The sequence below is a fragment of the Uloborus diversus genome, chromosome 4 (assembly GCF_026930045.1).
Source record: "Uloborus diversus isolate 005 chromosome 4, Udiv.v.3.1, whole genome shotgun sequence".
Taxonomy (NCBI): domain Eukaryota; kingdom Metazoa; phylum Arthropoda; class Arachnida; order Araneae; family Uloboridae; genus Uloborus; species Uloborus diversus.
The window spans coordinates 21,999,890-22,013,703 of NC_072734.1; the positions used below are offsets into that span (position 1 = coordinate 21,999,890).

At 33.6% G+C, this 13,814-nt stretch overlaps 1 protein-coding gene and 1 long non-coding RNA gene across 5 annotated transcripts in view; one reads left to right on the top strand and one right to left on the bottom strand.

Annotated features, from left to right (window-relative positions):
• LOC129221336 (ectonucleoside triphosphate diphosphohydrolase 5-like) overlaps positions 1 to 9,560 on the top strand; it is a 54,973-nt gene extending 45,413 nt beyond the window's left edge. For all 4 annotated transcript variants that reach the window (XM_054855802.1, XM_054855805.1, XM_054855803.1 and 1 more), the window contains exons 10-12: positions 1,409 to 1,563; positions 4,990 to 5,150; positions 7,522 to 9,560. In XM_054855802.1, the coding sequence (XP_054711777.1) occupies positions 1,409 to 1,563; positions 4,990 to 5,150; positions 7,522 to 7,590 (385 nt within the window). In that variant the 3' untranslated portion in view covers positions 7,591 to 9,560. The remainder of the gene's footprint in view (positions 1 to 1,408; positions 1,564 to 4,989; positions 5,151 to 7,521) is intronic.
• Positions 1 to 13,814, bottom strand: part of LOC129221338 (uncharacterized) — a 127,852-nt gene that overhangs the window by 3,126 nt on the left and 110,912 nt on the right. The window contains exon 2 of the long non-coding RNA XR_008580498.1: positions 8,137 to 8,221. This is a non-coding gene — a long non-coding RNA (uncharacterized LOC129221338). The remainder of the gene's footprint in view (positions 1 to 8,136; positions 8,222 to 13,814) is intronic.

The following is a 13,814-nucleotide window of genomic DNA, read 5'->3' on the forward strand; positions in this document are numbered from 1 at the left end:
CTCAGAATATTTTCACAGAATTTTTTAAATCTATGACAGTGATGGGATTCAAATTGTTCCTAAACCGGTAGACTTGAAATTTTTTGAAATTATTTTTTTAGAGGAGAGTAATAATGGAAAGGATGATAAAATGTGTGGTGTTTAAAAAAATTAAAAAAAATAAAAAAAAAAATCCTCACATTTTTCAAGCTCATTTAGTTTAACAAATATAAATAGCTATTATTTAAAAAAATATTTGTAAACTAGAAAGTCGCCCTTCAAGGTATGATGGGTTGAAAATTGCTCCCACTTTTCTACATTTGAATGAAGCATTTGCCTGTTTGGTGATAGTTTGATAGTTGAAATTTTAGTCCTTACCCCAGTGGATTAACCCTAAACTCCAGTAGATAGCATTCATTGTTTGACCACTTTTTCCTTTCTTCATTCCCCTGAAATGACACAGTCTTACCAGTACAACAGTTAAATGACCCAATCCAGTTCAGTCTTGTCACAATAAAGCCTTTCCCTGCATGTCAAAATATTATCAAAAAATATTATCAAATTATCATGCCATGGCGGGGGTTTCATTGTTGATGATGTCAGGAGCATTACTCAATCATTCACTATTTTATCCAGCAAAACCCTAACGGACACCCCTCAAATGTAGATACCCCTCTCATGCAGATAATTTTTAATCCCCCAATTTTCAAGACAAATAACATTATTAATCCCTTGTTCTGCGGACACCCCTCTATTGCGGACAAAAAAATTTGCCCTGTTACAGCCCGCATTAGAGGGGTTTTATTTTATGTAAGCGAATAGTGTTTTGGTACTCATTAGCTTCTTCTAATTTCTTTGTTTTTGCTTGAGGATCATCTGGGTGTGTTTGTTATTGCTTAAACACATTGTTGCCCCAGCATCCGGGCGCCATTCTTTTAGTGGTAATTCAGCCAAGTTAATTATCATTATTTAAAAAATATTTTGGGCAAGTGATCTATTTCTTTTACCTGAACAAATAGTATTCATTAGGCTGAAACTTCTTTCAGTTTCAGCAGAACTTACAGCAATGGTTTGAGAGTTTTGCCAAACACATTTAAAGTTTTTGTTTTTATTTATTTTTATATTTGCATAATTTTCAAAGTTTTGATTGTTCAATAGCTTGTATGTCTTTCTATACTGGTTTACCGAATTTAAGAAATTTTAAGAACTTGTTTGCAGAGCTTCAAGAATTTTTAAGAAACGGTTTGCACACACCAGTGCAGCCAGTTAAATCCCATCTTTTGTCTAGTACAAGTGGTGCACTCTTGCAATGGCTCTTAATATCTTTTATCAATGAGGAAAATTCATTTAATTAAATTTTTTAGCTCCTTCATGTACCTATTCTCGTTAAAAAAAAACTTGTTATAATTACTGTTACTTTTTTCTTTAGGGGAAGAAAAGATGGAAAATATGGATTTAAGTATTGCTACGAGAAAGCCGTTGAATTTCTTGGAGACACTGTCGACCAACCAGAGGAACTGATGAAGAGGGATATTTATGCTCTTTCTTATTTTTATGATAGATCTTATGACATGCAATTATTTGGTGTGTAAATATTTTTATTTCTTTAGTTTTCTCGATATATTATCCTTTCAATCAAATTTAAGTAACTAAACATAATGACGATTTTTGACGCATACAGTACAATCTTGTTTATCCATACTAATTGGGACCAAAGACAATTCGGATAAATGAAAATTTGGATGATCCAGCTAATATGTGTAATAAGCAAAGCGAATTCTTAAGTGAGCAGATTTATCTTTTATACCAGCCAAAAACGATATTTTGTAACAGAATTATATAGAATTGTTTCGCCCAAACACTTACTCATTTGTAGTTCAGCTGCAATGGTGTTGTACTAACGCTCGGACAACACCATGATATCTGTTAGATTACTGTAAATTCAAAGCTTCCCCCAGGATTAAATGATTCCGCCAGTTACTTCCTGAGGAATAGCAAGCACGCGTAACTCGAAAAACGTCCCATTGCTCCACCCCCCCTTGGAGGAATTCGCGCCAAAAACTAATGGGCACAAGTTCACATAGGGGCACATATGTGTACTAAATTTCGTACGATTTCATGCGGAAGTTTTTGTTGTAGAGCGGCCACAAAAAACTGATCACACACAGACGTGACACACACACAGACAGACAGACATTTTCCAAAAATGGTCGAAATGGACTCAGCACACCTCAAAACGTTCGAATCCGTCAAAATTCGAAATTCAAAAATTTGCACGAATCCAATATTTTCTTCTATATATTAGATATAGAAGAAAGTAAAAAGGGCAGGATACTGTTTTTTAAAAAAAGGGCACTTTTTCCAAACTAAAAGGCATGTTATCACTTCAAAGCATTGTGGATATAATCATAGGTTATATACTGTTATTCCTGAGTTCAAATGTCTTACTGTCCCAACAATAAAAACTTCGAAGCATTCATGAATTACTTCGTAGGACATATGAATAGTGTATAACCATTTTTAAAAAATTATGATAACTAATTTTTTCAGCTGTTACTAGCTGTAACTCAAAAGACTTAAATCCAAAAGTAACAATTGCTCTTGGAGTTAACCACCACCATAAGGAAACAAACACCAATAAACAGCGTCAGTTTAAAAGCACTTAGTATTAATTTTCAATAGTTAAGTCATCTGTTTTCAATTGAAATTTCCAAAATCATTTACATTTGGCTTTTACATGCTGAATTCTTTGTATTTGTGTCATATTTTTGCGTTTCTTTGATGCCACGTATCACACGAAATATTAGCGTTCTGCTGTTAATCTGCAGCAACCTTTTAGCATCTGCTTTCGGTTCTCGATATTTCTCATTTTTTCCAGTAGTACACAATAAAAAGAAAATTGAGCAAAAATACAAACATATTTTTCAGACCAAAAAATGCTCGGCGTGCGTATAATGCATAATAATAAAACAGAATATATTATCCACGAATTATCTGTTAAAACAACTGTTACAGCAAATAATTGAGATTTAGATTATTTTAGACTGAAATAAAATTGAAATAAAGATTAAATTCGCAGCACAAAATTTAAAAAGAAAAAAAAAATCAGTAAAAAAAATGACGCAGATTTTGGACGTTGGCGGATTTCAGGTTGGTGGATTTGTGGCGCTCCACTGCTCCTGCTTAATTCTAATTCAAAATGTAAAAGCACTATTAAAAACATAAATTTGAATGAAAGATTACAAAATGCAATGTTAAACTTAACGTCTATCTGGCTGGAAGAAAAAAGTTAGAATTATCTGAAAACACATGTTAATTGGACAAAGAAAGATGCCCCTTGTTATGGAGCGATAAAGAGGAAGGATAACAGCCAGTATTCTTTGCTAGAAACTAGTGTAAACAACTCCTCATTATTGACTAAAAGGGGATGCGAACCCTGAGGCAAGGGGTAAGGAAGTGATTCTGAGAATTCAGCAGTGGCTTATCAGTAGTGTTCCTAAAATGAAAGGTCCTTGAAAGAACATTGTTTAGTCTCTACAATGCACAGACCACTTTTCATCCCTTGTGGTAACTGATAATGAAAGGAATGCTTTTTTAATAATCAACTCAATGGTAATCCAAGTTGGAAGGAGAGGGGGAGGGGCGGATGTTCACTATTTTCACTTTGAAGAAAGTCATCGTAGGAAAACAAGGGGAGGGGACACTGGCTCCCTTCCTTTTCCAATCAAAAACTTAAATCCAAAGTGTGCCAGTTCATGGATAAAGCAAAGGCAAGCATGGCGTCGTTTTACTGATAAAACAGCAAGTTGGGCGCATTCTAAAAATCAAAGGGCTAGTTGGGCGTGGCACCCTCTCACCAAAGCCTGGGGGAGGGTCTAGTAAATTATTATTATTGCTCAATGCATGCAGCAGTGGTACAGTAAATCAAAATATAAAGTGAATGTTTAGCATACTCATAATTCAGCCATCATAACTTTAAATTATTATTTATGTGAATATAAACTTCTTAAGAACCCTACAAATTTGATCAGAATAAACCCAAGTTCTGGATAAATAGAGACTGAGCTGGAGGTGGAAAATCTCTTAACCAAAAGAGTGCCAAACAAACTGGTAGCTTATAAAAAATTAGCATTGACCAGAAGAGCAACCGAAGCAATGGTTTGGTTCAACTCTAAGATTGAAGGCAAGGCATGGTATTTTCAGTAAGTTACCGCCCTATAGCCAGTGCTAAGGCAGAAATACATGAAATACACCACCAGCTCCATCATTCCAACCGAGGACTGCAGTTTTGTGCTTATTAGCACTCATCAACCCAGCATAGGAAGTGACTGAGCTGGAAATGGAAAACCTCTTAAGGAAGCCAAGAGTGTCAAACAAACTGGTAGCTAATATATAGGGCAGTAACTTACTGAAAATACCATGCCTTGCCTTCAATCTTTGAGTTGAACAGAACCATTGCTTTGGTCACTCGTCTGGTAAGTGCTAATTTTATATTAGCTACCAGTTTGTTTGGCACTCTTGGCTTCTTTAAGAGGTTTTCCACCTCCAGCTTAGTCACTTCCTATGCTGGACTGATGAGTACTAACAAGCACGAAACTGCAGTCCTCGGCTGGAATGACAGAGCTGGTGGTGTATTTCATGTATTTCTGCCTTAGCCCCGGCTGTAGGGCGGTAAATGCTTTATTTTTCTGTAGCCATTAATTGTTCCCTTTATGTGGAAAAGATAGTCCTAAAGCCAGTGTTTGTGCCCAATGTTTTTCGATTCTGGGTTACTTTATAATCAAACATTGGTTTTTATTGTGGAATTTGTTTTTGCAACCTTCTTTTTTCCTTGAGACTACCAATACCCCAGTCCTTTTTTAAATTTTTTTATTATTTTTTATTTTTTCTATTTCTATCGTTATATTTAAGTACAGTAAATCAAAAGTATATTAAGTTATAAGTGTATTATATTATTGAACATAAATTAGTTAAGTTCTTACAATTAAGTTTATTTAATTTTATTCACAGGTAAAATGGGTGGCATCATTTCTGTGGGGGAGTTTATGAATGCTTGCAAAAATGTTTGTGAGGAAAAGATAAAAGATCAGCCTCTATTATGTCTTGATTGTAGCTACATATCTGCATTATTGCATCATGGATTGGGATTGGACAAAAAGAAGGAACTGCTGGTAAGTTTATGATTCTTCTTTGAAGCTGCATTTCTTGTCCTTCTAATATGGATGTTTGTTCTAGCATAAAAAAATTGTTTCGGAGCTTTAAGTTCTGTATTAGGTTCTGTGGGAAGAAAGCAGTACATTATTAAGCTTTTTTATCTGTCATCCATACTAGTACTCTTTTTAAGACTATGATCAGAAGCAATCAAATAATTCAATTTTTAATATGGTAATAGTTGCACCCTGAATGTGTTTTAAGCAATATTTATGCATATACTAGCCACAAAGGTGGCTGTATTAGCCACCTACGGCAGATCGCCCAACGTACCACAGCAGATTGGTGTGAAATTCTGTTCCCCAGAAATGTCGGACGGTGTACTGTCGTGCTAAGCACAGATGTGGTATCTGCACATTTTGTCAAAATTGAGTTATTGTCACTGGATGGTTGTTAGTAATTTAATTTACCAAAATCTCAAGTTTTTTGGTGATTTGTGAACGCAAAATATTAAACACTTTAAGAAAAAAGTCGTAATGGCACATTTTGCATAGTTTGCTAAGGCAATTTAAATGTAAGTGACAAATATTAAGCCTTTAAAGTGGTATCTGCGCAGTTACCACTTTTTTACCTAGTAATATTCAGATTCGACTTTTATACCTTAGTAAAGCAGCATACTTTTAAATGTAGCAGTTTATTGTAACAGAGTACTAAAATTAGTTTACCCTTGAGTAGTTGATATAGGTCGATAATAAAAACTAATAGAACTTTACATAAATGCTGAAGTAAATATTCAGCTTTTTCTATTTAAATTTTTATTTAAAATGCAACTTCTTACAAATGAAATGCATGTAAAATATTCATATCTAATTCTTTCGTGCAAAAAAAAACGCATTTCATTCTACAGCCAATTATATTTTTATTTAAGTATGGTCTGCTGTCAAAATTATCTTCATGCTGGGTAAAAATGAATCTAGAAAATAAAACGTTATAAATGATAGCATCAACACATTCTTTGAATATAAAGAACAGAAAATTATTATGGTTTACAGTTTTAACTATCCGAAATTTTGAAAATGGTATTTTTCAGAAGGTAGATTCTGTTAGATTTGTATTGATGAAATAAAGCGGCAGCTAAATCCAAATAAAGCAGAGTATTATTTAATGATACATCAAGCGCATTTTACTAAGCGATTTTTATCGTATATGTGCAGATATATCGTATATAGAATAGTCACTTACGGTGAAATCAACCTAATATATGAAAAGGTTTTGAAAAGAAAATTTGTCGTAACTGCATTCATTAATTTTAAATTAAGATTTTTACAAAAGTACGCTCTTATGTAAGTTAGATAAGTTATTTATGAAACAACTACCGCAAGTTGAACATTAAATAAGGTCACCAATCAAAGAAACAAGTTGTACAACTTTAATCATGAATTTCTCGTTTTGAGCTCCAGTGCAATACCACTTTTGCGCTTAACACGACAGTGTACTTCAGGGACTTCGCCCCATACTAGTGGCCTGAAGCAGCTTAAATTAGCGAAAGAATTTTAATTGGCATTTCATGTAAGTAACATTTATTCCTTTAACGAACAAGATGAAAAAAACATTGCATCAAAATGTGCCTTACTTAACTCATTTTTGTTCGGACCAAGTATTATTGGCCCGCAGCCAGCTTTTTTAGCCACTTTCGCTCAAAACATACATTTTCCCTGCCTCATTTTTGTTCAAAAAAGGAATTATTGGTAATCTGTCAGTAGCATAAGCAAGGTTACTTTCCAGGAAGAAAAGTGAAAATGTGGTGTAGAATTGATATTTGAAACTAATATCTTCACTAATTAAAGTCGTACAGAGATACAAGTTGGCGAAACATGATGCCCAAAAAATCTACCATTCTCAAGAAATTAGAATGACATATTGCCGCCTCGGAGCAACAGTAGGATATCTTAGTGTTATTTCTGGGATTAGATGTCTTAGTGTTGCTCTGAGGCGACGGTATATAGAAACATACACAGATACATGAAATACACCGCCAGCTCAGTCATTTCCAGCCGAGGACTGCAGTTTCGTGCTGCACGAAACTGCAGTCCTGGGCTGGAAATGACTGAGCTGGCGGTGTATTTCACGTATTTCTGCTTTAGCCCTGGCTAATGGGCAGTAATTTACTGAATATACACAGACACAGTTGGATTTTAATTCCATAAATATGGAAGTAACATTTACTTCAATGTGTCAGAGAATCTTTTAATTTCATTTCAAATGCAAATGATTATTAGCTGTATGTTGTCCTATAAAAGAATGTTAGCATATAAACTGGAATCTTAGATGGTTTGCACTAATTTAAATTTAATTGTCCCGATTGTTGTAAGTTTTTTCTCTCTCTTCCAGATGGGAAAACGGATTAATGGAATTGAAACAAGTTGGGGTTTAGGAGCTGCATTCAATATGATCCTGTAAATTATTCAATTTCAAGGCATTTTATGGACCCTAATTATTTATTGCAAAGGCAAATATGTTAAAGAATTTTCTTGTTATGTGTTACATATGCAGCATAAAATCTGTTCGTTGTGTTGAACAGGGTTCCTACCTCTTTTGGGACATGCACCTCAATCAGGGAAATGCTCTTTTGGGACAGCAACTTAATAAAAGTCATTGTCTTTTGGAGATGGGCAATTTACTTCACTAATATTAAGGGAAAAAATCATTTTAGTGTAATTTGTCATTCGATTGATTCAAATTTGGATCCGAAGTTAGAGGAACATACAAGTGGCTGTTGGGATAGGTTTCATCATTTTGTTTTCCTTAAAAATTTTGTAAAACTGATTTTAAAATAAAAAAAGAAAAAGCAATAATTCTGCAATTATGTACTGAAAAATGCAAATTTTTGGTGCTTAAAGAGCAGAAAAAATGTTGCCCAACTGCAATCAAGCGCATTTTTTGCATTAGACCATTTTGGAATGTCATAGTTACAATATTAATTATGCATTTTAAGAAAACAGTTACCTTAATTTTCTTGGAGAAAAGCTGTAAGCTAAAGGTCTTCCACTCGCCTTCCGTGGACTACATATCAATGTCCCACTGAGAGCTTCTGAAAATAATTGTGTGTTAGTTACATGAAACAAGAAATAGTTTCTCCTCGTACATCAAGTTATAAGTGTATTGTGAATTGAGCACCAAAATCTATTAATTATAGATGGAAATACAGTGGAAAGATAGCTTTTACTGTCAAGAGAAAAGAGATATGCAGGGTGTATCAGTATAGCGTTTACTGACTTTCAGGGCAGATAGAGTACACCTAGACGATGTGAAACCACATAGCAATGCATGGTCCGAAACGCTTTCCTGGGGCGGTAGTGACGACACAAATCACCAAATAGACGATATGAATAAGAGAAGAAAAGATGTTTATTATCCTTAGTACAGCAGAAAACTAAGAAAAAAGAACATGAAGAAGCCAACGATCGTCATCAAAGTAGGTGTTTGAAATTACGACACCGGGCCGTGACGCATGCCTTACATCTTCGGTGCATTGAAGATCTAATGTTAGTGAAAATACCAGGCACGTGACCCAGACTTCCCAGTGTAACAAAAACCACATGTGCGCATGCACCTTCCGTCATCTGATGCTTCAGTTTATGTAGCAGTATCTATAATGGTGTACACCAGACAAAAAATTACCAGAATTTTTGCTGTATTAATAACAAACATGTTTTTTCCTCTTATTCATGTCCTGTCTTCCTCATGATTTGTGTCGTCACTATAGCGTCAGGAAAGCGTTTCTGACCATGCATTGCTGTTTGATTTCCCATCATCTAGGTGTACTTTATCTACCCTGAAAGTTTGTTAACGCTGTACTGATACAGCCTGTATGCAATATTAACTGCTTTTAACTGTATCATGTTATTCATTTTAGAATGAAAAAGATAAACAAGGCTAAAATTCCTCCCCCCCCCCCCAACAAAGCCACCATTTTTCCCAAAAAATCTTTTAACAGAATAAAATAAATTTGAAATGCTAAAAATAGTTCCACATTTTACCAATATTTTCCTTTTTAGATAGTATATTTTATATTTACTTACTTTCTATTTTAAATTCATTGTGATACACTGAATTTAATAATGATTTGTACATAACTGTCAAAGGAAATAAGTGTCCAAATTTATTTCATATAATGCTGAGAAATCTGGGGACTTGACTGTAAATGGTCAGTATTACTAGTTCCGTAAAGATCTAGGAACCCTGTTGAAGAAAATTCTTAGCTTCTCTGTGATATATATATATATATATGTATATACCTATACTTATTAGAGTATTTTATGCACAGATAAATGGCATTTAAAAGCTGCCAAACATGTTAAATTATTGCAAGCACTTCTGTTTTTAACATGGTTACTCTTAGAAAGAATAAATTATTTTTTATCTACTTATTTACTGTGTATTTTTATTTTTATTTTGACACTTGAGTATTTTAGAGGATAAACAGCTAAGAGTTTACCCTAACCGTTGTTAAATGTTGTTGTTGTCATGTGCCAGTTAGACCGGCAATTCGCTTCAATTTTCCAACTGTACCATAATTTGCCGTGAAGTCCGACTTCCACAGTACACGCATGCCATAAGGATCCGTTTATAGGATGGGCAACCATTCACAGCACACAGGGTTCGTACGCTCCTTCAAAACTCCTCCAATACTCCTTCATTTAGGAAATTTTTTTGAAGGGCCCTTCTAACTCCTTCATTTTGGTTTTAACTCCTTCTTTTTTAGATCAAAACTACTTAATCTTCCTCTATGATAGTAATTTAAAATACTTCAATCGACAACTTAACTTCATGCCAAGGACAAAGATATAAGAGCAATTTTAATGTAGTAATTTGCTTTTTTTTCATAAAGATGTGATTTACAAATTGGTTATAGAAGTCATAAAAGTTGAATGTGAAAATATTATTAGTATCAGATGACTAAGACATTTCATAAGTGAATTAAAACATGCTTAAATGGTGCTTGGCTATTTTTTCGAGTTTTATGATTATTGCTTTTCCCTCCACCACACTCTCAGAAACAAAAGTCAGTTTGTATGATTATTATTAAGTTTTAAATATTTAAAAGAACATAAGTAAATGTACTATATTAAATGATTGCGTTAAAAAAAAAAAAAAAAAAAAAAAAACGTTTAGTAGATCACAGTTTTGACATTCTGAAAAGAGTCATCCACAAATATGTGTCCTGCCTTGACCGGGGGACAAAAAGTGACATTACACAGTTATTATAACAACATGTTTATGAAAAATGACATGTGACTAGGAAAGGAGTAAGGTGAAGTGTGACAAAGGGGGAAGGGGGTAAATATGTTGAAAAAAAGTGACATTTAAGAATACTCCAAAAGTACTCTTTCAAAAACTCATTTTACTCCTTCGAAACTCCTTCATTTTATTTCTGAAATTGAGTACGAACCCTGAGCGCAAGAACACATTCATACAAAGAAAAGAACTGGAGAAAGGAAGTACATCCATGCCCGGGCCTGGATTCAAACCCGGGACCTCCCCATCGAAGTCAGGCTTCTCTGACCGGTAGACAAGGGGGCTTTTGGTAAAGGTTGATTTTAGGAAGAATATGTACCTTTACAAAATCTTTTATCACACCCCTTTTGCCACCATTAATGAATTTCTTTGTCATTTAATCCTTTGTTCTCTGGTTCATTCCCTAGACCTAGATGAGCTAATGGCTGATATTCAAGAAAAAACACATATGCTGTAGTTGGGGTAAACCTAACCTGTCAGCATTACGAAGGCTACGCAGATGCTAGCAGGTTAGGTTTGCCCCAACTATATTCAAATCACACCCCACATTCAATCTTATTGAATCATGCAATCGTATTTAGTTAACTTTGAATTGTGTTTTCGCGAGATATTGGTAAGTCTGTTATCTAGCGACCTAATGATCAATTGACCCAGCATTCGAGAATTAATAGAATTGTACTTTATTAAAAAATGAGTTTCAGAATGGGAAAAATTCACTTCCTGGCACCACCTTACCAGGCTTGGAGCCAATTACAAAAGAATGTAATCGGTTAAAATTTCAAGCTTTACAAAGAGGAGATTACACACAATTACGATTATAATCCTCTGCCAAAACGTAATTACGATTATAGCAATGATTAGATTATTAATAAAATGTAATTGATTACAATTATGATGTGTGGATTACGATTTTGATTACAATTACAAACTCGTGGAAGAAAAATACATGCACATATATATATTATTCTCATTGCTCATTTGCGGTAACTACATCCTAGTTGAATAATTACGATTTTTGATTGTGCATTTAAATACTACATAACTATTTTGACAATATATCCTGCATAGGAATGAGATATCCTATATCTAAATGGCTCGCCCCATCATAATGCATATTGTACACGATTTAAATATTCATTGTTATTTTGCGTACAACCAAAATTTTAGAGGTCACGGTTTCTAAAATTTATGTGCTATATTTCTACATTCTATTCTCTACAATTTAGTATAATACTATTTAACTCAGCCCAATTATTGAGGAAAGAAAAACTTTTTTTATGCAGGATTTGTAAAACATGCGTAGTTTTAAAATACATTCCGATAGTATAAATAAATGATATAAAAGTAAATGTTCAAAAATAAATACTACATTTAAAATAATCTTTTATTGTATTACAATAGCACCAATACTTCAAAACTGTCAGGTTTCATTCTCTGAGAAATGTAAAATTTTCCACCAATGCCGAACAAACGCTCAACTGGAGCAGATGATATACAAAGGTGCAATTTTACTAAGCAATAGGTACACAATACACATGAATGTTTGATCCTCAGTTTTTTAGAGGATCAATAACATGCCCATTTGGTGCGCTAGTTTCGTAAGCTTTTAGTTTGCTTTCAATTTTCTCTTTTATGAAAGAATTATCACTTTTGGAAGTGTTGGCAGGTTTTTCCAAAAATGCAAACAGCTTTTTTTTTCGAAGGCAGTCTTGGTGACACATCTTTTGTGAATAAAAGTAAAAAAATACCAAAAGGCTTATAACTGTTTTTCAAAACTTTCTCAAACCGAAAACATATGCTAGTACTGCTCATATTGTTCTCTTTTCAATATGGTAGCTTCGCTTGTTTGCCTGTCATTGAGTGATGAAAAGGAAAATTGATGACCAATCCTTAAAACCGCAAGAGACAGAGACGTTCCTACAGGGTCCCCGTCAATGACACGCCTACAGGGAAAACGACTCACGATACCACTTGTTTATGATCCTCATTTGACAACCGTCAGCAGTGCCTAAAGGCCCTTCTTTTTATGTTTCTATTGAAGTCTTATCTTCTCCTCTATCTGGATCCCATCTCTTTTATACCATTGTAGAATCTTGGCTAACAAGTTTTCACTTGCAGCAAGTCAGGATTACACGATTACAACTACAAATTATAATTATTGAAATTTAGATTACAGTAACGATTATGCGAGAAACAGTTAATTAAAATTACAATTACAAGATTACGAGTGTCTCATTGCCAGATTATGATTACGATTAAACAAAAATGTAATCGATTACGCAGATTACGATTACGTAATCAGCGATTACTCCAAGCCTGCTCTTACAAATGTTTCAATTTAATTTCTTGAGCTAGAAAACAAGAATTGCCCACTATGAGATTTTCACTTTATCTAAAATTAAAATTGAAAAAATAGTCATGTTCTCTAGACCATTTTAAATGGAAATATATTTCCATATAAATTATACTAATATATTTTTTTAAACTTCTGAATAGTATAGTTTACAATTGCAAATTGTAATTCATCTTAAGTATACTTGAATATATCTATAGATGTGTTCTAAGTCCAGTTTGTGAATTTTGAACATTTTTGAAAATGCAATTAATTTTGTAAAAGCTGTTTCTACATAAAATCAAAAATTTAGAAGAAGCTCAGCATAAAATTAATACTGTCGATCAACTTAAACAAGTACTGTCAGTTCCAAGAAATATTCGATTAAGTGGGGAAACTTTCTTTCGCTTTCCAAATTGACATTATTTGTGTGAAGACATAATACTAATAAATCAACAGCTATATTACGGAAGTAATTAATGATCTTGGTAAAAAGTTTTTGAATAAGCCAAACAACAGAATAATAATTCAGAAATTATATGTATATTCAGGGTTGCCACGCACATGGAAAATATGGAAAACTTAGAATTGTCAGGGAAAATAAAAATCACCTAAAATGGTCAGGGAAAGTCACAAATTAGTTAAATTTCTGGAAATGTCAGGGAATCCCTCTCAATTTTTGCATCTGATGGGTAAAACTGTTGCGTAAAAATGTGGAAGTGTGGTAAATGTCGCATTCCAGGTAAGCGAATTTTCCTGATAGTTGAGAGGAAGAAATTTCAAGCTCATTTTTAGTAATAAGACTATAAAAAATAAATAAATTTTAAAAGTATCCATACGTAAATTATAAAGCTCTGATTTATATCATTACATTTTATTTTGCTTCTTTTGCAAAAAAAGAAATCAAACCATGCATTACTAGTATTTTCTGCAAAGTACGTGTGGTCTTACTAGTATTTTAATAGCCTTCATTCTACTTTTTTTCTTCTTTCTTTTTCATGTAATGAATGATCATAAAAATTTAAACTAGAGACGTACCGAGTAGCACTTTGGC